Source organism: Phalaenopsis equestris, unplaced genomic scaffold (assembly GCF_001263595.1).
Source record: "Phalaenopsis equestris unplaced genomic scaffold, ASM126359v1 Scaffold000118, whole genome shotgun sequence".
In the NCBI taxonomy this organism is placed as follows: Eukaryota; Viridiplantae; Streptophyta; class Magnoliopsida; order Asparagales; family Orchidaceae; genus Phalaenopsis; species Phalaenopsis equestris.
In genome coordinates, this window is record NW_018164560.1 from 93798 (window position 1) to 119375 (window position 25578).

General features: G+C 36.3%; 1 protein-coding gene across 1 annotated transcript; it reads left to right on the top strand.

The window, feature by feature from the left end:
* Positions 1-245: 245 nt before the first annotated feature.
* LOC110021051 (ATP-dependent helicase BRM-like) lies at positions 246-23571 on the top strand. The gene is made up of 14 exons (XM_020719381.1): positions 246-751; positions 10929-12197; positions 12481-13776; positions 13864-13979; positions 14130-14217; positions 14297-14383; positions 14660-14752; positions 14835-14918; positions 18867-19070; positions 19381-19626; positions 19703-21283; positions 21445-21951; positions 22414-22671; positions 22938-23571. The coding sequence occupies exons 1-14, from the start codon at positions 569-571 to the stop codon at positions 23457-23459; spliced, it is 6534 nt and encodes a 2177-aa protein (XP_020575040.1). The 5' UTR covers positions 246-568; the 3' UTR covers positions 23460-23571.
* Positions 23572-25578: the final 2007 nt, after the last annotated feature.

Consider the following 25578-nt stretch of genomic DNA (forward strand, 5'->3'; position numbering starts at 1 on the left):
TATGAATTCATATACTTATATGGTAAGTGAATAAATTCCTCATTTTTTATTAGTTATAAAAGTTACTTTCAAAATTTTATCAATCAAATGAAAAAATATTTTTTTTATTAATTGGGATGAGTGGGTTTCTTGGACCACCATCGTAACTTCGTTGAACTCTCCGCAGGGCAATGACAGCTACTTAAAACTACAATACCTTAACCGCAGTTAGACGTCGGTTACCGAAAATGTTTAGAATTTTTTAATATAAATCTTGAGGGAAAAAATTGTGGGAAAAACCTGAAGAATGAGGCCTTCTAGGGTTTGACTTTGGAAAGCGGCTAGGATTTGTGTTTGTCGTTGAATCACCGCCTCCTCCGGCCACCTTCCGGCGATCCCTCTCATCGGATCTGCAGTCGGTCCGACCTTGGGACGAGTAGCAGTCAAAGCAACTTCGATTCATCTTTAATCAGGTGGGGGCCGGGAGTGAGGAAAAAGAGTGAGCATGTGTAGATTGTGGAGCTGGCGGATATTTAGGGCTACTGGTTTCCGGAAAAAAGTTTGAATCCTTGTCGGCGAGGTTACTTGTATGCAAACCGGAGGCGGAGCTCTTGGGCGAGGGCGGAGCCCAACGGTGGCTCCGCCACCGACAGGTCTGTCGTCCTCTTCGGCAAGTGCGTCTCCTTCGTCGTCCTCATCCGCTGTATCTGCTCCGAGGCACATAGGATTTGAGTCACTGCGGCAGCAGCAGCAGCAGCTCGCGCTTAAGCAGGTGAGTGGGATTTTGTTCCTACTTTCTTTGTCCGTTATCCTCGCTGTAGTTTGTTGCTTGGGATCCGAGTAAAGGCGGCGCTCAATCCGTTTCGAATTTAGGCGTCAGCTGTGACTGCGGACTCTGAAGACTCCTGTGACTTGTGCTCCGGTGGATTCCTCTTTCCATTTTATATTATTTTTAGGTTCTCGACTTTGGTTTCTACGGTTTAGATTCGATCATGTGTTTTTTCTTTCCTTTTCTCCGATGTCCTCTCCTTGTCGTGATAATTAAATTTCTTTATCGGGACTCAAAAGTACGCACGGAACCCTTCGCTTTAAAAGTTTATTTACAAATAAGCTTCGGGACTACATTTCTCCTCTGCTTTCTTTTTGCAACCATTCAAGTGCATTGATGACGTTTTTGTTTCTCAACTTTCTTGTGGAACTTTTTGTTTATTTATTTGTATTGCAATTTTGGTTTTCAACTCTATTTCCTTTTTATATCTTCATTTTTGAAAGGGCAGGCATTCGTGGACGTGCTCTGAAACAATTGGGAAATTATTTGCTTGATTTTTTTTTTCTCGTAACTCTTATCCGCTTGTTTTTCTAAAAATTGAGGTGAGTTTTTGAGTTCGTTGTTTGGGTTTGCTAATTGACGGACTTTCTTGTTGCTATATGTATCATGTATGTTTTTTTTGTTTGTTTTGGCTAAACAAATAGCTTTCTTTTCCAATTTACTTCCATGAATGTGTCGCACGATTGGATCCTTGAGACTGGTATATGCTGAATAATTGGCGTTCGTTGTCACAGATGGCAGATTTGTTTTCTGATATTTAGTAGTTTCCATTTGGATCAAGCTAAAGTTAGGAAGTTTTGATCTTCTATCGGGTTTCATAATTGTTTTTGTTGTTTTAAGCACAATGCCCTTCGATATCTTTTGTTCGTTGGTATTCCTGGTTACCCTTTTATTTTTGTTTTATATTTTCCGGTTCATGAACTTCTATTCATTATGGTTTCCCCATAGCTGATATATTAATTTGTAATGCACTTTTTTCACTTTTCACCATTGTATTTCTCTCGACCAAATTGAAAATAATTCATGTCATTAAGGTTTTATAGAAGTTTTAATTTTTATTTCACCGTTAATTTGTATTTGATGCAAATATGTGTTTTTTTCACATTTTGTTATGATGGAAGCAGAGTAAAAATGTGCTTTATATTGTTGGCTTCTAGACATGCTGTTTAACACAAAACTTGCTTAAATTGGAGCCAAAGCAATTCTCATCAGTGCCATAGCTGGTATAAAAGATCAGCATAAATTTGCATGAACTAGTTTTGTGCGTAAACTACTTATTCACGGTCTAGGCTATTCAAACATTTGCACTAGTTTTTTTTTTTTTTTGTGTTCATATGAAAGGAAGACTTCTATTGAAAGAAAGAAATTTGAATGAGTAGATTAATGATAGCAATGTAGGATTCATCTGGTTAACTTTAAGTAGACCAGGGATTTAAATGTTGATTTTTGAAGAAGTTAATACATGATTATATCTTAAAAATCTCCTCACTTTATCCATTCCGGACTCCATTTGGCATGGAGTGGATTGGCCATAAGTGGTCACCTTTCATTGACTGGACAGCTCATCTCTCTTTTATTCCATCTGTACTTCACAAGATGCATATAATAGACAAGATGTAAAATTAATTGAAAACATTGACCTTTCTAAGGTGTAGATGATGTACTTTCCTGTTGGGAGTGACTTGAAAGACATGTAAACTCACAGAGTGGCATTATAAGTCTGTGTGAATTTTTAAGGGATCAACTCTTTTAGCTATTAGGTAGTTAATTTAGTTGTTTTTAATGTATTTATCTCCAGCTAGTCGGCCACTCTTTTCATTAGCACTTCAATTATTTTTCATGAATTCCATTCTCATTAATGTTTTTTCTTCTAAGAGAAGTTGGGTTTTATGCCCTTTTTTTTCATTTGAAAGGTGGTTTCATTTATAATTACCCAATATATTTGCTTAATAACTATGTGATTTTCAATTTTGTATGCTCCATTCATCTACACCAATCTATATCACTTGCTCCATAAAGTTTGATTTTTATTCCATTTTGATGTTGGTGCTTAGAGTAGGAAGTGGCGATAAATATTATATAAGCTTTTATGCCCATCACATTTAGAATTAATTTGTCCCTTCTATTCAATTTAACTAGGTTTTTTATGCTCTAAATATATTCGAGCAAGCGTGCCTTGACACAATAATTTATCATTATAACTTTGATTGATTAGCCCTTTCCCAATCCCAACTATTTTTTTGATTGGTTTTATGAATACTTATTTTTCATTCAGCCTTGTTGAGTATTTCATTTTACATTCATTTCTATTGAGTTTTGTTTGATATGTTAAACCTGTTTTTTGCTAATAATCTCGAATAACTTCTATCATGTTATTTGTAGTCTAATCCTTTTTTTTTTATTTCTTGAATATCAATTTTATCCACTTGTCTAATGGGTGCATGCCTTACCTCTCATTATACATTTTATACTGCTTCAATTACCAATATTTGCTAGAAGATATATAACATTCTTTAATATATTCTTCATAGTTTTAACAACAAAACATCTAAACATTCTAATTTTCGCCATACTTGCTTACATACTGATTTTCTTATTTCATCTCATACAACATTGTTGAGCTAAGCGGTTATATAAAATCTAGTTTTAAGACTCATGATATCTTCTTAATATGGGACACTCCCAGGCCATTTCTACATTTTATTCACCTAACCTTAACTCCAGAAGTTGTACCCTTGTTTATATCTCTTTTATTCTATGCAATACTCTTAGAAGCTTAAACCTATCACACTATATGTTAATTTATTTTCTAATAATATTGATTTATTCTTATTAATATTTCATTTACTAAAGCCAAATTCTACTAATTGCAATTCCTCTCTTTTTTAAGCATTTTGGCTATTATTGTAATTTTTAGTTTATTTTTGCGGATTTCTCACCAATTATATCAATGCCATATGAAATAATCATACACTAAGGAACCTCATTTTAAATATCTTTTAGAGGTATAGTATAAGAGAATATGTACTTAATTTGATCCTTGTTGTAATTCTATTGTAATTACAAACTCTTTGGTAGTACTTTTTAGCCAACATCTTTTCATCTTAATGCACACCTCATCAATTTTTCTGCTATCTGATTATATGCTGTCTTAAGATCAATAAAAATCATGTCTATTCTTTCTAAAATTTTTTCATTAATTTTTTTATCATTAAAATTGCTTCCATTGTAGACCTTCTTAGCATAAAACCAAATTTATTCCTTGAGATTTATGTAATTTTTCGAAAGTTATACTCCATTATCTTTTCCCAAGATTTTATTGTATGAATCATATTTGTGATTCCTCTATAGTTAGCACAATTTTGAATATCGTGAATGTTGTTCTCTAAATAATTCTTCTCCAATCTTTGGACATCACATTAACCTTTAAAAGTTCATTAAAACAAAATTATTAATTGAACCAAACAACTATCCCCTTAAACTCTTCTAAGCTTAATAGATATTCCATGTGGACAAAAAACCTCTACGTATCTTTGGATCTAATTTTATTTGTTTAGATTAATCTGTAATATACCTCATTATATTCTATATCATGCCCTTCTTCTAAAATTCTTTCTTTATTAGTAATTTCTCAAAAGATTTTTCATCTTCCTTTGATATATTTCTTTTTATTTAAGATCCTATTTTATTTGTTTTTAATGTAACTAATCTAAGTCTCTGGACCCTTTCTCCTTCCGTAGTACCGAGGTATTATATTAGTCATCAAAAGTTGAATTTTTCCTTTGCTCACTACATTTTTTTTGGAAAACTTTTGGTTAATGTAATATTTTATAAGGGGAAAAGAATATTTTTTAATTTTTGTTTTTCTTTAGAAGAATATTTTTTAAATTAATAACATGTATTTATTAATGAATATTTTATTTTAAATTTTTGTTTAAAGAATATTTTCTCAGTATTTTTTAAATTTTTAAAAATTGTAAAGAATATTTTTATTTAATGACATGTATTTTTTAAATTAATAACATGTATTTATTAATGAATATTTTAAAGAATATTTTCTCAGTATTTTTTAATTTTTGTTTTTCTTTAAAAGTATATTTTATTTTATTAATAACATTTTATGCCTCTTAGCTAAACATCAAGTCTATTAATCACTTTATGATCTATTTCTCAACTCTTTTAGGATTTTTTTTATAATTATATTTAAAGGAACTTGTTCTACATCAGGTTAGGTTTAACAAAACAATTCTAATTTTTCTCTTTAGCTACTTTCTTTAACGTATCTAGGAGAATTGTCAAATTTGAGATTTTCTTCTATTAATTTTGTCTATCAATTCTAGTTTTTTCTATTCAAAATTCTCAAATTCTATGTAGCAAATCTAATATTTATTTAGAATTAGTTAAGTCTTGCTTTTTTTGTAACACTATCAATTTAAATTATTGTTCGTCATGTAGGTGGTGATGTGCTGATGTTCTAGGCTTTTCCTACATTATTAGGTAAGCTATGATAGGTCGTGGCACATTGCTTTTGGGGAACTACCTTAAACTAAATTCAAAATTTGATTTAGTTCTTTTGTTTTGATTTGAGTTTTATGAGTGGCTAGCAACCTAATGGCTCATTTTTTTTAAGATAAAAAAGGGGGCAAAAATGTATGTATGTGTATGTGTATATAAAAAGAGAGATTAATGTCCAAATCCTCGAAATTATTCCTGTCAAAACAAACATATACATACATATATCTATCTATCTATTATGTATATATATATATATAGGTGATCTGCTCTGCTAGGCGAAACCCTAGTTTGATTCGGCCTTCAATCCATCCTCTCGTGCTCGATGACGAAGTTCTCGTATTCGATGATGACTACGAAGGACTTTGCGCTCGTCAATCTCCCTCGTGATCGTCCTCTTCTCTTTCAAGCCCAACGACGAAGGGATTTGGCGTCTTCCTGCTGCGGTTTTGTGTCTGTCGAGTTGCAGTTAGTAGGATTACTGCGGTTTTCTCTTCCTGCTGTGGTTTCGCCTCTGCCTCATCGAGCTGCGACTTCGTCTCTATGCATTCACGATTGCAGTTTCGTGTCTTCTGCGCAACTTCGCTTTGACCTCTTCAGCTTGTCTTTTTTGCCCTTTGCCCGACTAGCAGTGCTTCTCCTTACTGTGATGGAGCTTACTTCTTCTTCGGTTGAACCTGACAAAACCTCCTTTGCCCACGTGGTGGGCAAACCCCAGGGGGGAGACGACAGTTGTCTTCCCCTCAAGTTAAAAGGAGAATGTGATGGTACATGTGACTGCCTCTTTATTAAGAATGCAAGCAGGAAAAGTGGGAAGACGACACTTTTTTTCTTTGAGTCATAAATTTCAAACCAGACCGACAAATTCAAATTTGCTCTTATTGAGAAATTTCAGGAAGGACACCCATATATGGAAGTTATCAGGAAAAGTTTTGATGACCTCAAATTAACAGGAAAATGGAAAGTGAAACTCATGGATGAGAGACATGTTTTGATTCAGTTAGCCGTGCCTGAAGACTACACTCGGATTTTTCCCCAAAAATATCTTAATATTGCTGACAAACCAATGAAGCTACTCAAGTGGTCTCCTGGTTTGACCCCAATCATGAACCTCGTACTGTACCGGTATGGTTTAATTCACTTGATCTTAAGCTGCACTTTTTTCATCATCAAGTTCTTTACTCTATTGGTGCCATACTTGAGAACCCTATGAAACTAGATCTACCCACTTTCAACCTTACCAGACATTCTGTGGCCAAAATAGTTGTGGAAATAGATATTACTTTGCCTGATATTATTGAAGTTTGATTGGACACAACGCATAATGGATATTGACAACAAATCGTCATGAAGCATATACCTTCTTATTGTTCTCATTATAAGATGTATGGGCATACCCTTGATAAATGTCATAAGCTTCATCCTAATTTGAAATCTAAAGATCAAATGAATAAAGATGAATCTAAGAATATATGTGTTCCACATAGAGAGAAAACTACAACATGACAGATTTTGGTGTTATTGCCCCTATGGACTCTTCCCCTGAAAATACTGTTTCTGAGATTGATGAGAAGCTGGATGGCTCTGCTGAGCAGCCTAAGCTTTCAAACCTTATTGAAAATAATAATAAAGGACCCCTACTTACACGGACTGATAATCAGGAGAATCTTGCGGCTCCCCATATTCAGGAAGTATTAGGGGTCGAGGCGACAACTCTTACCTCACATACACTTGTGGGCAGAACTGTTGACAATCTTTCTACTGCAGCACTACCACCTCATTCGAATGAGCAACAATTTTCGGATGAGGAATGACAGGTCTATACTTACAAGAGGAATTTCGGATGAGGAATGACAGGTTTATACTTACAAGAGGAAGAAGAAAAATGAAGATCTACTTGAGCTAAAAAATCTAATGGATGATACTCTGGTTATTTCGGGCAATGGTGCATACCTCACCAATCTGTTAGTTGATTCTTTTCTGAGAACAAGAGTCAGAGACAAAATTAAAATTAGTCGACCTGGTTGATTTTATATGTACCATCTACTTTTGGGTTTTAAGTTTCTTTTCTTTTCTTTTTGTGTTATACTGTATGGGTTGGGTGCTTATTTTGGTCCACTCATACAACCTATCTATATTCTTTTCTCTTCAATAAATTTGTGTTGGACTTTTTATAATATATATATATATATATATATATATATATATATTGAAAGCCCAAAAATGCTAATATATTAAATAGAAAGAAAGATACAGATACAAATGTGTGGGAGGGCCTAAGCATGACACCCTGCACACTCAAAAACCACAAATGATTCTAAAACTAGAAAAATATACTGTATGGGTTGGGTGCTTATTTTGGTCCACTCATACAACCTATCTATATTCTTTTCTCTTCAATAAATTTGTGTTGGACTTTTTATAATATATATATATATATATATATATATACATAACAGTGTCGAAATACATAGTATCAGGTGGCTAGAGAGCAACCCAATTTGGTCTTATCTCTGCCTTTAATTCTAGGGCTAATAAGCTGGCAAGATGATCGCCATTGCCAGTAGTAACCAATGTATCATCCAATATGTTCCCAAGCTGGAGTCGGTCTCCATTCTTCTTCTTTCTCCTGGAATAGATCGCCATTGCTAGTAGTAACCAATATATATATATCTGTGTGTATAAGAGTGTGTGTGTGTGTGTGTGTGTGTGTATATATATATATATATATATATTATGGTTTCGTCGCTCTCGCTCTCGTTCTGCTAGGGTTTGCCCATGGCAAACCCTGGTTTCTCTGATTGACTGCATCTTCATTGATTTCGTCTTTCCTCATCTTCGTCTTCGTCGCCTGTTCGCCGTCGCTTCGCAGCGGCTCGTTGTATCTCATGATTCAGCGGCTCTCACGTGAAGGCGTAGGGCTCGAGGGCGAAATTTGAAGGACATTTGGGCGTGGGCTTCTTCCGCGGCCCGTTCTTTCGTCACCTCGAGAAGCGCGGGCTTTTGGCTCCTGTCGTCGCTCGCAGTACTGTGAAAGACGTCTGGGCGCGAGCTTTCCTCTGGCTCGAATCGCTCACTACTCGACTTTCTTTTCAGCATTTTCTCTTTCTCTACTGTCATTTTGCTGTCCCACAACCCCACCTCCCTCTTTTGGGGATGACTTCAGACAGATCGTATGCTGTTGCCCTTGCGGGTGTTCACGCCTCAGGTACATAAATCGCCATCTTTTCTTCTTTTTGAGTGGGCAGAGGACATCAGGAAGCCTGCCATCTTTGTTACAGAAGACGATGATATTCAACTTGCTTCCTACTGTCGTCTAAAAATTTGGTTGGAAAATTTTTATATGGTCATCCCAAAATGGAGCTCATTCGCAAAGAATTTGAACTTATGCATCTTATTGGAGAGTGGAAAATCATACTATTAGATGAGAGATACATTCTTATTCAAATTAACAATGAATAAGATTACATGCACTTATTTTCTTGAATGATAATCTGGATTGATAACAGAGCAATGAAGATTCTGAAATGGTCTATGGATTTTAACCCACAGACGGAACCACCAATCATCCCGGTTTGGATTCGCCTCCCTGGTCTTAAATTTCATTATTTTTCTACAAAAATATTGTACTCTATTGCTGTAGCTTATGGAAAGCCACTCAAGACGGACATTCTTACTTTTAATCTTTCCCGTTCATCTGAAGTCAGAGTATTTGTTGAAAGAGACATCAATTCACCCGCTTCTGAGGAAATCTGGTTGGGCACACAACACCATGAGCATTGACAGAAGGGAGTATTGACAGAAGGTAGAGATTGAGTTTTTTCCGTCGTATTGGTCGAACTGTCGTATGTTCGACCACTCCAGTTCTCAATGTCACTATTTACACCCTCACCTCAGACCAAAAAAACAAAGTGCTCTGCTAGAGGCTGTGATTCTATCTCATCCCGATCAGCACCTAGTTTTTGACACTATTGATCATCAGAAGGATATCCTGGAAGACGTCAATATCCTCGTAGGCAATATGACAACCATTCATTCCCCAGTTGTAACTCCCCAGCTTTTGGAACCTCCTATCATGGGGGAGAGGGAGATTCTTCAGACTCCGCATGCCATGGAACCTATCGCTGATAATACAGGTAAAAATACTTCTACTGCTTCACTAGCGTCTCATCAGGTCCGAAAAGATGTTAATGTTACTCAGGCTCATAGGGATCATGATGTACAACGACCTACACCTGTCCGACTACCTTTGGAATCTACTGATCAGATGAGTCAATCTTCGGATGAGGAATGACTGGTCTACACATCCAGGAGGAAGAAGAAGAATGAAGATCTATTCGAGCTCAGGAATCTGATGGATGATACTTTGGTTAGTACGGACAATGGTACTTACCTTATTAATTTGTTAACCGACTCACTTCTGAGAACTCGAGGCAGGACTAAAGTGAGACGTCCCTAACACTTTTGTGCCCTTTTATGACTTTTTGAACCGACTCACTTCTGAGAACTCGAGGCAGGACTAAAGTGAGACGTCCCTAACACTTTTGTGCCCTTTTATGACTTTTTGATTTTTTTTCTTTATGTATCTTTACTTATTTGAGTTTTGTGTGTTGTATTGTATGAGTTGGGCTTTCTTTTAGGTCTTCTCATACAACCTTTCTGTATTTTTTCCGTAAATATACATATACATATATATATACATATACATATATATATACATATACATATATATATACATATAGGGTGTCAGAGAAGTACATGCATAAGATTTGTATGGTATGTATGTAAATTTCCTATATATATGTATATATATTATGTGTGCGTGTATAATGCACATGTACATGTCTATATATGTGTATCTAAAATGAGAGATTAATGTCCTTTTAGAATGATAAGGACATTAGTCCTATTGTTTTTTCACCCTCCATCAACAAATAAATTGAAGGAATTCAACCGTGATAATTGATCACACAGTGGAAGCCCCCATTCAATAGAAGCAACAGCTAAGACAACTTAAGTACCGAAAACAGCGTCTAACTTGGTCTTGTCAACTGGCGCAATGACAGCCACAGTTGGGGAACTGGCCATCTTCGATAGCAATTGAATAAATGATCATGGATTGATGGGGCTGTCGAACCTTCCAATAAGACACAAATTATCAAAACAAGGGAATTACTAATTATTTTGGCCTTAACATTTGAAATCACTGTTATATAAATAATTAATTTTTAGATGAAGCTTAATCAATTTGACTTCTTTATGAATTTGAGCAACTTGCTTCTATCTGTACTTTTTATTTTATTCAGATTCGACATCCATATCTGGTCAGTCAATTCACTGTTTAAATGTCAAGGAAACTCCAAAATTGTTTACATGAGTTTTTTTCTTTCTTGGTAGTGCATCTAGTTGTTTTCCGTCATTCCCATTGCATATCATGTGTCCCTGTAAATCCTCGTGCTTTCTGTTCAAAATTGTAAATGATGTTTTTGAATGGTTGGAAAATTGTTAGAGACAGTTATCTACAATCTTCTAATTTGATCCTTTTTAATAAGATAGTTGCAGCTTATGCACAAATGTTACTTAACTTCGCAATTACAATTTCATGTAGTCACTAAAGCAACAGCAGCAGCTGCTACAACCAAGGAAACTTGAACAAGAGAATCTGCTAAATTATAAATTAGGTGCCATGCATGGAGTCATTGGTGGCAGTAGCTTCCCATCATCTTCTGGTGTACCTGCATCAAAAGTTCCCAGGAACTTGCCTCCCAACTATGCAAGGCAACTTCATGAGAAAAAGCCAAGTGGGCATGCTCTAGATCAGCCACAAAACTCAATACACCAACCTTATGCCCAGTTTGCTATGCAATCTGCTCAACAGCAGCAGAAAGCACTTAATAACATATCAGTGCAACAAGGTGAATTTCGCATGATGGGACCACCTGCTGGTACTGAAGAGATAATGCAGGAACTAATGCATGTTAAAGCAGGAAACCGAGCACAGCCTCCGAGATTTACTAACTCAGCTGATCATGTCGGATGTGATGAGAAAAGGAATGAACATAACCATATTTATAATGGTCAGAAGAATGAGCTGAAGGTTCCCCAAACTGCTACCGAACAGTTTACTCCAACAAACATGGTTAGGCCGATTCAATTAATGCAGTCACAGGGAAGCATGGGAAACATTACAAGCCAGCAGTTGATGATGGCTCAGTTGCAAGCTATGCAAACTTGGGCAATGGAGCACAATGTTGATCTTAAAAATCCTTCCAATGCTAATCTGGTAGCTCAGTTTCTACCTATTTTGCAATCAAGTAGCTTGGCTACAATGCAGAAGCCAAATGGCAGCAGCATACTTGCACAGAAATCTAGTTTGTCGACCTTTAAGCCACAGGTTATCACATCAACCGTTGCCAATGAAAATTCTGCTCAAGGAAATTCAATGAATAATGTGTCTAGTCAGGCTGGGCTTGCAAGAAGTGGTGTGGCCACCATTCCTGTGAATTCCAAGAGTATACACATGCAGCAGCCTCAGGCCGTTCAGATCAGTGTTACACAAAATGATGATGTTGTAACAGGTGGTAGTTCTGGATCAGTGTTGTTTCTGCCACAAGATTCTACTAGTTCGAGCCAAAGTTTTGATCTTTCAAATGGCAAGAAATTGGTGGCAACTGATTTGGCACAGATGCGATCTTTTAGGAAGTCTCAGGACATTGGACTTCCTACTCCACCATCTGCGTTGCCGTCAAATGGAGTTGCAGGGATTCATGTGCTTGCCCAAGGAGGGTCAGAGCAGGCCACAAAGCAGCAAATTGGATTTACGGAACAACAATTACTTGTTCTTAAAGCACAAATATTGGCTTTTAGGCGAATCAAGGTGACAATTAGTTCTACATCACCTGCTATGCTTTGTAAATCCCATCCTCCTCCCAGCCCCCTAACAACACTCCTTTAAACGCTCAAACTAAGAGCAACACACCCTTCCCAAAAATGTACTGAAAAAGCAACACCTCGCACATTGAACCTTTTTGCATGTTTGTATTAATCTATGATTGGATGTTATGTTCCGCACACATGACAATCTTGCTACTTAGCCATGCTGTTGTTTTTTGAGGGATGCTCGTACAACTAGTTAATTATTATTGTTTTGCCATTTGCAGCGTGGAGAAAATGCTCTTCCGCCTGAACTTTTACAATCAATTGTGCCATCTCCTCTTGATTCACACTCTCAAGTGGCTCTACTTTCTCCAAAGATGACTAAACAGGAAAATTTTACGGGACAAGAACCTGAGGAGCATAGAAGGCATCCTGAAAACAACAACGTTCCCCAGCCTGCTAGTCTGAGCAAGGGTCATATTCTTCCCAGAAAGTTGCCTGTCGGTGAGGAGAAAGCACCAGTGGTGAGTCCCCTACAAGTAGAGGCAGTAGCACCAAAGGAAGATGATGGAGCAGTTACTACTGAGAATGCACCAAACATTCACCTTGTTTCTGTAAAGTCCGAGCAAGATGCTGATCATGACAGCCCTTTCAAGGGCGAGAGTGATGCGGACAAGGGAAAATCTGTTCCTTCAACTAGTTCTTCAGTGGATGTTGAGCAAGAAAAGAAGCTTGCCCCAGATAAGGCTAGTGTGCCATCAAATGCCAAAAAGTATCATGGTCCACTTTTTGATTTGTCTTTATATATAAGAAAATATGAACTTTTGGGTTTGACAACGACAATTAACTCAAACAGTTTTACATTAGCCTATGATGTAAAAGAATTGCTTTATGAAGAAAGCAAGGAAGCGCTGAGAAAGAAAAGGAATGTGTACTTGAAAAAACTTGGTAATTTACTTGCTTTTAACTTGGAGAGGAAAACAATTAAGCCTGATCTTGTTTTGAGGCTGCAAATTGAGGAGAAAAAGCTTCGACTTTTAGATATACAGACACGCCTCAGGGATGAAGTGGATGAACAACAGCAGGAGATAATGGCCATGCCAGACAGGCCGTATCGAAAGTTTGTTAGACAGTGTGAGCGTCAAAGGTTAGAACTTGTTAGGCAAGTGCAACAGCTACAAAAAGTGAAAAGGGAGAAACAACTAAAGGCCATATTCCAATGGCGCAAGAAGCTTCTCGAAACTCACTGGGTTATTCGTGATGCACGGACCACTCTTAATAGGGGCGTAGCTAAGTATCATGAGAGAATGCTAAGGGAGTTCTCGAAGCGGAAGGATGTTGATCGCAGTAAAAGATTTGAGGCATTGAAAAACAATGATGTTGATAGATATAGAGAAATGCTTTTAGAGCAACAAACAAATATTCCTGGAGATGCAGCTCAACGGTATGCTGTTCTGTCATCCTTCTTGTCTCAGACAGAAGAATATCTTTACAAACTTGGAACCAAGATAACAACATCAAAGAAGCAACAAGGTGTAGAGGAGGCAGCAAATGATGCTGCTGCTGCTGCGCGATCCCAGGTAGCAAAAGATTGTGCTTTTTTGATTTTCTTATTTTTTGTATCTATTATCAAATAAAATAATCCTCTTTTTTTATCATTTTCACAGGGTCTTTCTGAAGAAGAAGTTAAAGCTGCTGCAGCATGTGCTCGAGAAGAGGTAAGGATAAGGAACACATTCTCTGAGATGATGAACGCAAGGAGAGATGGGTCATCAGCTAACAAGTAAGTTTAGTTACGCCATCCTTTTTTTGGTTCTGTAAAGTGACTTTTGTTTGTTTGCAGGCTTCTTTCACATTGCAGAAAATCGATAATGAATATATTTTACATTTTGCTTAATAATGACTGAAAATAAGGCTTTTCATGCTTTCCTAGGTACTATACTCTGGCACATGCTGTCAATGAAAAAGTTCTAAGACAACCATCAATGTTAAGAGCTGGAACCTTGAGGGACTATCAACTTGTAGGTTGCATCCAAGTTCTTATTTCAAATTTTGCTTCAATACAGATACAAATTATCTTGCCTTTGTTTTTTTTTCCAGATTGGGCTTCAATGGATGCTTTCCTTGTACAACAACAAGTTAAATGGTATTCTGGCTGATGAGATGGGTCTTGGAAAAACTGTACAGGTGGCTTGCAATTAATTTATTTTTATTCTCCATTTTGTTTCCTCTTAAATGTTTAGTACTTCTTTTTTATTCTCATCTGTTACATATTCTGGAGAAAAACTTTGGTAACTTGGAAAGCAGGTCCTACAAAATGCAATATGATTTATATTTTCTAGTCTATCATTTAAATCATGCCTGATTTCAAGAATGTATTAAATTTTCTAGTTGCTGAGTTGCACTACTGCTGGCTGTTCGGTATTTAGATTTTAAAATCTGTAATTTCTTTTCTCTACTCAGGTCATGGCTTTGATTGCTTATTTGATGGAGTTCAAAGGAAATTATGGACCTCATCTCATTATAGTGCCAAATGCTGTCTTAGTGAATTGGAAGGTCCATAAATTTATCTTTATACATACTGGCTTTGAATATTTTTTATTTTTGGTGTTTTGATGCTGAACATTTTTTTTTTCAGAGCGAACTGCATAATTGGCTGCCATCTGTATCATGTATTTTCTATGTTGGCTCAAAGGAAGAGCGATCAAGATTGTTCTCTCACGTAAGATATTTATGCATTGCTTTTAATTTTGGCTTGAGGGAGATAATTTTATTTTTTTATCTATCCTTTTTCCATCATGATCTAAACAATTCATGAAAATTCTTTAATTTTCTGTAAAAGTTCCTGCTTCTACTTCTTGTATTTGCCTTCTTGAAGCAATGGAAGGGCTCCCACTTATGCATGCATGTTTTGTTTTAATTTAGTATCAGCTTGATTATAGAATATGTGCTAAAGATAAATGATTCGAAAAAGGATTTTTGTAAAATAATCTATCACAACTTCAAGCTCAATACTTTAGAGGTTGTTTGATTTCCTTGATTTAAGGAATAATGAGCATAAAGTAAAAGCTGTACATTCTTTTTTAAGATTTAAGTGCTTTGTATTAATAAAAAATATATCTACAAGAAGTTTTTAGATATCATTATTATATCAATCCCCTTTTTCTTTCTATAAAATATTTGGCCAAATTGCCAAGACTTGTTTTGGTTGAAATAAGGCAACCTCTAGTTGCATATCTTGACTTTCTTCTTTTTATCTATTTTGTTATACTTACTATTTTTCTTATGAATGTGTTTGCCATTTGCTTTGCGCCAATCATATGTTGTAGAATTTGAAATTTGTTAGATAACAAAAAGGAATTGAAGAGGAAGGCCAATGCAATAATAAATAATGTTGTATTAATTGAGTTGTAGAACTTTGATGGCTCCTAGGTGATGCAAAAACACTTCGAACTAAGGAACCATGCATTGTCACACTTCTCAAACATTGACACTCGCCTGACAGGTGTCGTACACGTCCCTAATGCGTCTGATTGTGATAATAAATAATGTCATTTTAGTTGAGTTATAGAACTTTGATGGCCCCTATGAAAGTTATGATGCACAAACACTTTTAACTAAAGAGCCGTGCAATGTCAGATACTTCTCGAACATTGACACTTGTTCGACATGCCCCGAACAGGTGTTAGACACATCTCTAACATGTTTGAATTAAATAATATTAAAATAATAAGGGACACACTTGTTTTAAATTATTTAAATAATTTTTTTATAAAGATTTTTTAAACATGGATGTTGCGAGATATGCAACAGCTAGTTAATGTGGTATATATATAAATCAAACAGAAGAACAAGCTTTTAAGCAAAAAATAGAATGAGAAAAATCACATTAGAAAAAAATACAGATTTGCGTGGCTCGGCAAATTGCTTACGTTAACGGAGTTGCAGAGGATTTTATTACTTGAGGAATTTACACCAGTCGATCACCTCGACTTACAAGATAAATCTTTCACTCTCACTTCGTTGCTCTCTCTTCTTCTCTCTCTACATCGAGATATATCGAAGAAACTCTACACCGAAATACACCGAAGAAGATAAACTTACAAGGGAAATAAACCCAATTTCTGTTCTGTCAGCTCCCACTTGCTCGAACTTTCATCATGTAAGATTTCCTCATAGCTCTGTGGTTCTCCACTATCTGTCTGTGGAACAATAGAAATGAGTGCCCCAGACCCACTATCATCTTCATTTTTATCATCAACAGAGCTATGAACTGTCAACAATAGTGCATCCTTTACTTCTTCAGATACCACATTTGCGCTATCATTCTCCATATTCTTGGGATTCCTGCAGTTCCTCTTTATGTGACCAGCCTTGCCACAATTCCAACAGATTGTCTGCTGACCAGACTTTGATTTTGATCTTTCTTTATTTGAGTTTCTGTCATGTCATCTCTCTCTGAAATCAACATTCAGTGCCGAACTCATACCTGAGATTTTGCCAGAATCTTTCCTGTGAACTTTCGCAACCAAAATCAAATCACGAATATCATCGCATTTCAATTTAGATTTACCTGCATAGCTGCTAACTGTCATCCTCACGACTTCCCAGCTATTTAACAACGATGCCAACAATATCAGCGCACGTATCTCATCATCAAAATCAATTTCAACAGTCGACAATTGATTTGTGATAGTATTAAAATCATTCAGGTGTTGAGCAACAGAAACACCTTCCGCCATCTTCAAGTTGAATAACTTCTTCATCAAGTACACCTTGTTATTCGCCGATGTCTTTTCATACATACCTGATAAAATTGTCATGAGATCTTCAGTCATTCTTTTCTTGACGATGTTGTGTGCAACAGGCCTCGATAGAGTCAATCGAATAAACCCCAGAATTTGTCGATCCAACAAATTCCATTTAGTCTCATCCATCCTTTCAGGTCTTTTCCCCAATAACGGAAGATTAAATTTTTTCCCATAGAGACATTCCTCTATCTACATTCTCCAATAACACCAAAATTTGTGTCATCAAATTTCTCGATCCTTGAAATCTTGACTTCATTTGTAGCCATCATTCTTCCTTAGATCCGAAACCACGTTTTGATACCAGTTGTTGCGAGATATACACCAGCTAGTTGATGTGGTATATATATAAATCAAACAGGAGAACGTTCTTTGAAGCGAAAAATAGAACGAGAAAAATCACACCAGGAAAGAACACACAGATTTACGTGGTTCGACAAATTGCTTACGTCCACGGAGTTGTAGAGGATTTTACTACTTGAGGAATTTACACCAGTCGATTACCTCGACTTACAAGAAAAATCTCTCTCTCATTTCATTGCTCTCTCTTCTTCTCTCTCTATTCTTCTTTCTCTACACCGAGATACATCGAAAAAATTCTACATCGAAGAAGATAAATTTACAAGAGAAATAAACCCAATTTCTCTTCTGCCACAAACCACCAAGAAGAAGCCAAGGGAGAACAATCTTCTTCTTCTTATTTCTTCTTCATTCACCGCAAGGAACTACCTCTTGTACTTCTCTTCCTTCTGTCTCGAGGAAGCCCGACGAAGAACACCAACCGTGACTTCTCTTACTGAAGAAGACCTGTGCGATATCTTTTATCAGGAACAGGAGAGAGCGAAATGAAACTTCGCTTCACATGCGGGAGCGGTTGGCGTAATCGTAAAGTCGGGGTCGCGCGATTGGGAGAGCGGGAGCGGGATTTGGCGTCGATTTGCGACGCGGTCTCCAACGCTAACAATCTATGGTATATTTTTTTAGTTAAAAAATATATATTTTTTTATTTGAAGGTAAAATCTATTTGTTCGACATTCATCCAATTTTTTCTCATAGACAAGGTCGAGCAGTTCGTTAATCGCTCACTTACGTTGATATTTCTCGTTACAGACATCTTACTTTTTGAAAGATAATGGTATTGAATTTTTTATTTTCTTTTTTATATTATTCTTAATATTATATATATATATATATATATATATACACACACACACACACACATAATTTCTATCATAATGGCGTGTCTGACACGCCTCCTTGTCTTATATATTAATAATAGATGTGTTCAATGTCCATGTCATATTGTGTTCGTGTCCCCGTGTTTGTATCTGTGCAACATAGTTGTGAAGCCTTGTCTCTTGTAGAAAGCAGTAGTTAGTAGAAGGCCGTTAGGAAAAAATACACTTGTTGGAGAAGTCATATACAGCAGAAAGGCCATTAAACGACCATACACTCTAAAGAAAATAGGCTGTCAGAAAAGTATACTTGCTGGTGATGCCATGAATTGCAGAAGAAAGGTTGTAAAAGAAGTCCTATTTTCAAGCTCCGTGATAAGGCAGAAAGGGAAAAGCATATTTGCGTACCTTTATTTACTTTCCATTGTCTGAGACATTTTTGTATATGACGTGGTTATGAGATGCATTATGAGATAAGAGATGGAGGATAAGTGTTTGTAAAAATTTCTTTTGCAGTGGCTGCTTACATAAGACTGTTACAGTCTTGTGGTTTATTCTTCTCCTGTTGATAAATGCAACTCAATGTCTCAAGTGAGATTTTCCTTTTTTTTTCATAATTTGCTTAAACTCTACTCCTTGTTTTCTATTTTGTGTTGCGCTTATACATTCCTTATTTTTATTGTTCAGGAGGTTTCTTCTATGAAATTTAATGTACTTGTGACTACCTATGAGTTTGTCATGTATGATCGGTCCAAGTTATCGAGAATTGATTGGAAGTATATTATTATTGATGAAGCTCAACGTATGAAGGACAGGGAGTCTGTCTTATCTCGGGATCTTGATAGGTATCGTTGCCAAAGAAGATTGCTACTTACTGGTACACCCTTGCAGGTATGGCTGGTTATCAAATATTTATGATAGCCTGAATCCAGTACCTTTTTTTATGTAGCTCTGGTTTCAATAACTTTCCCCTGCAGTCCCAGTTGTATATATCTTACATATTTTCTAATTTGATGTTTCATATATTCAGCAATTCCTCATGGTTGTAGTTTATATTACATTTTTATAGATGAGAAAAGTTTATCGTCCTTCTTTTAAAATGCGCTATTCACGGTGAAATGTTACTGTCGACTTAATTTTACTTTTAGGAAAAGAGAAATTTTGTATCTTTTTCTTTTTGATTGTATCAGTCTTTTGGCAGAATGATTTGAAAGAACTTTGGTCACTCTTAAATCTACTTCTACCAGAAGTATTTGACAATCGAAAAGCATTTCATGATTGGTTTTCAAAGCCCTTTCAGAAAGATGGCTCATCACATACTCAAGAGGAAGATGATTGGCTTGAAACTGAAAAGAAAGTAATTGTCATCCACAGGCTTCACCAAATCTTGGAACCTTTCATGCTTAGGCGACGTGTTGAAGATGTGGAAGGGTCACTTCCTCCCAAGGTAATTTCATAGATTTATGCATCCTTCAGCTTCTTGTATGGCTTATAGTGTAATTTCATTTGATGTATGATTACAGGTCTCAATTGTTTTGAGGTGTAGAATGTCAGCTTTACAGGGTGCCATATATGACTGGATTAAATCGACTGGTACCATCAGGGTAGATCCTGATGATGAATTGCGTAGGGCTGAGAGGAATCCAAATTACCAGATTAAGATGTATAGAAATCTTAATAACAAATGCATGGAGTTGCGGAAGGCATGTAATCATCCCCTGCTCAACTACCCTTATTTTAATGATTATTCAAAAGAGTTTCTTATTAGGTCATGTGGGAAACTCTGGATCCTTGATAGGATTCTGCTAAAACTCCATAGAGCAGGACATCGTGTTCTTCTTTTTAGCACCATGACCAAACTCCTTGACTTAGTAGAGGAATATTTACAATGGCGTCGACTTGTATATAGAAGAATTGATGGAACAACCAGCTTAGAAGATCGTGAATCAGCTATTATTGATTTTAATAGCCCTGTTTCTGACAGTTTTATCTTCTTGCTCAGCATTCGTGCTGCAGGAAGAGGTCTGAATCTCCAGACTGCCGACACGGTTATTATTTATGATCCGGATCCAAATCCTCAGAATGAAGAGCAAGCAATAGCTAGAGCTCATCGCATTGGCCAAAAGAGGGAGGTCAAAGTCATATATATGGTAGCAGTTGTTGACAAGATCTCAAGCTATCAGAAAGAGGATTACTTAAGGAATGGTGGAAGTGGAGATTCAGAAGAAAGATGTGCTGGCATGCATCAATACATAGGCTCAATTGAGAGCCTTATACGGAATAACATTCAACAGTATAAAATTGAGATGGCAGATGAGGTTATAAATGCTGGCCGTTTTGATCAGAGAACAACACATGAAGAAAGGAGAATGACTTTGGAGGCATTGTTGCATGATGAAGAAAGATATCAAGAAACAGTTTATGACGTTCCATCTCCCTTAGAGGTAAATCGTATGATAGCTCGGAGTGAGGAGGAAGTTGAGCTATTTGATCAAATGGATGAGGAGCTTGATTGGATGGGAGAGATGACAAAGCACGATCAGGTTCCAATGTGGCTACGGGCTGACTCTAAGGAATTAAATGCTTTTATTGCAAGGCTATATAAGAGGCCATCAAAGAACATTTTAGGCAGTGTTGTTGACTTGGAATCCAGTGAGATGATACCTGGCTCATCACTTTGCAAAACAGAGAGAAAAAGGGGACGACCAAGAGGAGTAATAGCCCACAAATATTCATCTTATGTGGAATTTGATGATGAAGATGGAGAAGATTTTGATGCTGGCTCAGAGGAAGAAAATGTGTATTCCTCACGAGAGGAAGATCGAGAATTAGGATATATTGAAGATGAATATTTAAGTGTTGCTGCTGATTTAGAAGGAAACATTAAAAATTCTTTGGAAGAGGGGGCACTGGTTTGTGATGGCGCTGGTTATGAATTCTCACATTGCATTGAGAGAAGCAAAGATATGTGTGAGGAAGCTGATTCCACAGGATCTTCTTTTGGAAACAGAAGAGTGCAGCAACCTGTTACCCCTTCCATCTCTTTACGGAAATTTGGATCTCTATCTGAATTAGGTGCTCGGCCAGGTGTTCTTTCAACAAAGGTATGAAATGAATTTTTTAGAAACACTTTTTTCTTATTTGCCATGTCATGATACTCGTCATATTGCAGCTAAGTGAGCTGCTCAAAGGGAGATGTTTCTTTTTTATTTTTTTTAAATTCCTTTTAATTGCCATGTGAAATGATTATTTTGTCATATTGCAGCTAAATGAGCTGGAGGAAGGTGAAATTGCTGCATCTAGTGATTCACGTATAGAGATTCAACAGTATGGTAGTTGGAATCACTACCGAGATGATGGTGAGGATGAGCAGGTCATGCAGCCTAAATTTAAGCGCAAACGCAGTAAGCGCTTTCACCCTAGACACACTGTGGAAAGACTGGAAGAGAAGTTCAGTACTTATAGGACTTCTCAGCATGGCTTTCAACCTCTTTCACATGATCATCATGATAATAGTAAGGTTTCAAGGATATTCAATGGTCCTCTTTCGAGTAGACATGGCAGATCTCCTTCATCTCTGAAGCAGAGAAGTTATAGCCCCACAAGAAGGGCTCCAATTATCAATAAACAGAAGTCTGGAGGATCTAGTTACTTGATTGGATGTGAAGAAGATGTCCTGGATCAATCCAGGGAGAGTTGGAATGGCCAGGCCAGTTGTAATACTGGCCCTGGTCTTATCAGAAGAAAATCGCTTAACAGTATGCAGAGGAAGGTAACGCTCTTATCTTCTGCAGATTCGAGCTCAAATGATGTTGAATAACATCTCTTTTATGTTCTAGAAAAAATGGCTCTCTTGGTCCAATTGTTTTATCTGTTCATGCAAGAACCTAGTAACGTAAATGCTCAGATAATGTGTTTTTTTCACCATCTGAAATATAGTCAACGAACCTGTTGGTTGGGAAAGAAATGCAGAATCCTCTTATCATTATCAGAATCTTGTACGTAGCTTTGCTGGACATAATGAACTGTGGAATTCTCTTCCATACTAGTTGCGATTGATCATTTGTAGGATGAGTTTTATTTCTTTTTTTTTCTTACAAATTTAAACTGTGATTATGTTTTATTTAAATCAATAAAGTTTATTAAAATTTTATACGCTTCATGGCTGTTTTTCTTAGCTTTTGTGGTTAAGTCAAACTTTGCTCAACCCCAAATTTTGTTTTTTATCTTTCAGTGCAAGAATGTAATTAGCAAGTTGCGGTGGATGATAGATAAAGAAGGTTGTCAACTTGTACCTTTGTTTTATGATTTATGGAAGAAAAATGATTCCTCAAAACCCAGAAGCAATTTTTCGAAGATGAGCAGCCCTCTTAATTTGCAGAGTATTGATCAGCGAGTCGAAAGTTTAGAGTATGCTGAGGTGGCAGACTTTATTGCTGACGTGCAGTCAATGTTAAGAAATGTAGTTCAGTTTTACAGACACTCACAAGAGGTATGCCCTTTCTACTAAAGATTTGTGTATAATCCCTTAGCTCTTTGTCAATTTAATATAGAAATCAAAATTCATATAATCGGTATCCATGAAATTGAAAGAACAACTTCAGATAAGCATCAACTTGAACATAATCGGGTTGGCTCACTTCTGATTTTGTTCTGTTTAATAAACAAATCGCGAAATCTTTTTCATACTCATCTCTCATTTAGCTGACCATGAGTTGTTTGTTAACATAAAGCTTACATTTATTTTTATGGTAACAGGCAAAATATGAAGCAAGAAAGCTCCATGATATCTTCTTCCACATCATGAAGATAGCTTTCCCAGATTCAGATTTTAAGGAGGTGAAGATGGCACTCACTTTCTCAAGTCCCGCTCAGGGCAGAACCTTAGCGAAGCAGAGCTCGAAGCCATGCATCATAAACCAATCCAAACTACAGAAGATGGTTAGGGAAGATGGAGGCCTCAGCCCTCATAGGTCTGCAACTCGAACACCAATTTTCAAATCCAATTCATTACTTACTCACCCTGGTGACCTAGTTATCTGCAAAAAGAAGAGGAAGGACAGGGAGAGATCATCATTGAGACCAAAGATGGGCCCAGTCCGAACGTCATTGCCAATCGAGAAAGATTATGCACGCCCAACGCAGCGGAAGGTTGATCGAGCCTTTTACGCCGAGCAACTGGGAGGTCGTGGTAGCGATGCTTCCAGCATGGAAGAATTGAGATGGGCCTGGCCTGTGAAAAGAATGAGAAGTGATGCTGGGAGAAGGAGGCCAATCTAGTTGTCGTTTAGTCTGTAGATCTGTAGATTATTTTGTTTGTAGATAAACATATATATGTTACATTATTTTTGTAACAGGAAGGGGTTAAGATATAACTCTTTGCATTGATTTTTCTCTACATTTTCAGTTTAGGAGTTCTAAGCTTGATGTCAAAGGACAATGTCCGGATGGATCTACCCTTCAGGCAACACAAGGTTTCCATCATTTGTTTCATTAATTAATTAATTAATAATGTTGTTATTATTATCATTTATTTATTTTTACTATAGTTTGATAATAGCTAACCCTGTCCTTTGCATCTCAGATGAATACGAGATGGTGCACAACCGTTAGTGATCAGGCCAGGTTGGTATTAGTTCTTTATTAGACGGAAATCTCTGGAAGCACTCTGGCATTTTTTTTTATTATTTTTTTTATTATTTATTTTTATTTTTTGGAAGCACGTATAATGTTTAGATCTTTGTTATAGCTTGTTTGTGCATCACAGTTCTGTATATGCTTGAGTGGGGAAAAAAAAAGAGGTCTCGGAAGCTGTTCAAGAATAAAATTGTGTAGATTCTGTATATGATTGAGTGGGAAAAAAAAAGGTCTCGGAAGCTGTTCAAGAATAAAATTGTGTAGAGGCTTTTTGTGCGAAGTTGTTGCTTTCTACAAACAATTGGTCTGAAATTCTCATGTTTAGTTACTTAAAGACTTAGGTAATATGGCTTCATTAATAAAACTTTGATAACACAAATTAGAACATATTAGTTAGTCTGTTGGAGCAGTTTCATTACAGTTTTATTTTTTTATTAGAAGTCATGGTTACATTTGGAGTTTTATTGTGGCTTTTAAGAAATTGAAATTAGCTCCTGTGGTTATTATTCGGTTATTATTATTAGTTTCTTAAAATTTATAGAACTAATTATCTTATTGCTATCTTAAATTGACTTTTAAAGTTTAGGGTCTGATTGGGTCAGCTGCAGCAGCGCTGCCCAAGAAAGTTGCTGCAGGGAAGGTGATTGGTTGTTTGTTGCAGTTGTCTGAAAACAACTATGGGGCATTTGTTTTTGAAAAAATAATAATTTTGATTGGGTCAGCTGCAGCAGCGCTGCTTAAGAAAGTTGCTGCAGGGAAGTTGATTGGTTGTTTGTTGCAGTTGTCTGAAAACAATTATGGGGCATTTGTTTTTGAAAAAATAATAATTTTGCCCAGTTCAATAAATCTGTGTAAAATATAATATAAAATAATTTTTTTTAGTAAACAAATTATTACATTAATTAATAATTAATAAATCTGTGTAAAATATAATATAAAATAAATTTTTTTTAGTAAACAAATTACTACATTAATTAATAATTAAATAGTAATAACTTGTATCTACATCAAATAATTAAAAACATAAAAATATATTTATAAATAAATAAATTAATTATTAAATAATAATATATAAATCTATCTAATTATTATTAATTTAAAAATATATGAATTAATTATTACTATTAATAACTTAAATTAACAAAATTAAAATCGAAATCTCTCCATCCCAATTTTGCTTAGAACCATGCCCTTCTTGCATGAACCCCTCGTGGTACATTCAGGATTAGAGTAAGTTTGGAAGGCACATTCAGGATTAGAGTAAGTTTGGAAGGCAGTGATGAATAGCTCCCAGTTTCTCCCAAAATTATGGCCTTCGTCAATGTGCTTCAAACGATTGTGGAAGGAGCAGCAGACAACTTGGTTTTGGTTTTGCGAGAGGATCGGCAGCAGGGGACAGGTGGGGAAGCGAGTTGAGAGCGTTTGCTTCGCGAGGCGTTAGGGCAGTGGTCGCGTCGCAATATGCCGGGCAGAAGAAAAATAAGATCGCGAAAGCCGACAACTGGGTTGTTCCCAAGGCCCGCTTTCCGCCAAATTCGCGTCCCGCTTGCAGCAGGACTCCGAAAAAAAATAGAAATAATTCGTAAGATTGCGCTGGATGCCGTCGTGAAGCTATCCAACCGCGGTCCCATACGGAGCCCAAGTTAATTTAAAAATAAATGTTAAAAGAAAAAATTTAAAGATAATGCGGACAATTAAAAACAATGTAAATTTAATTATTTTACTTTGATTAAATTTTTTATAGTGGTTCTTTAATATATTA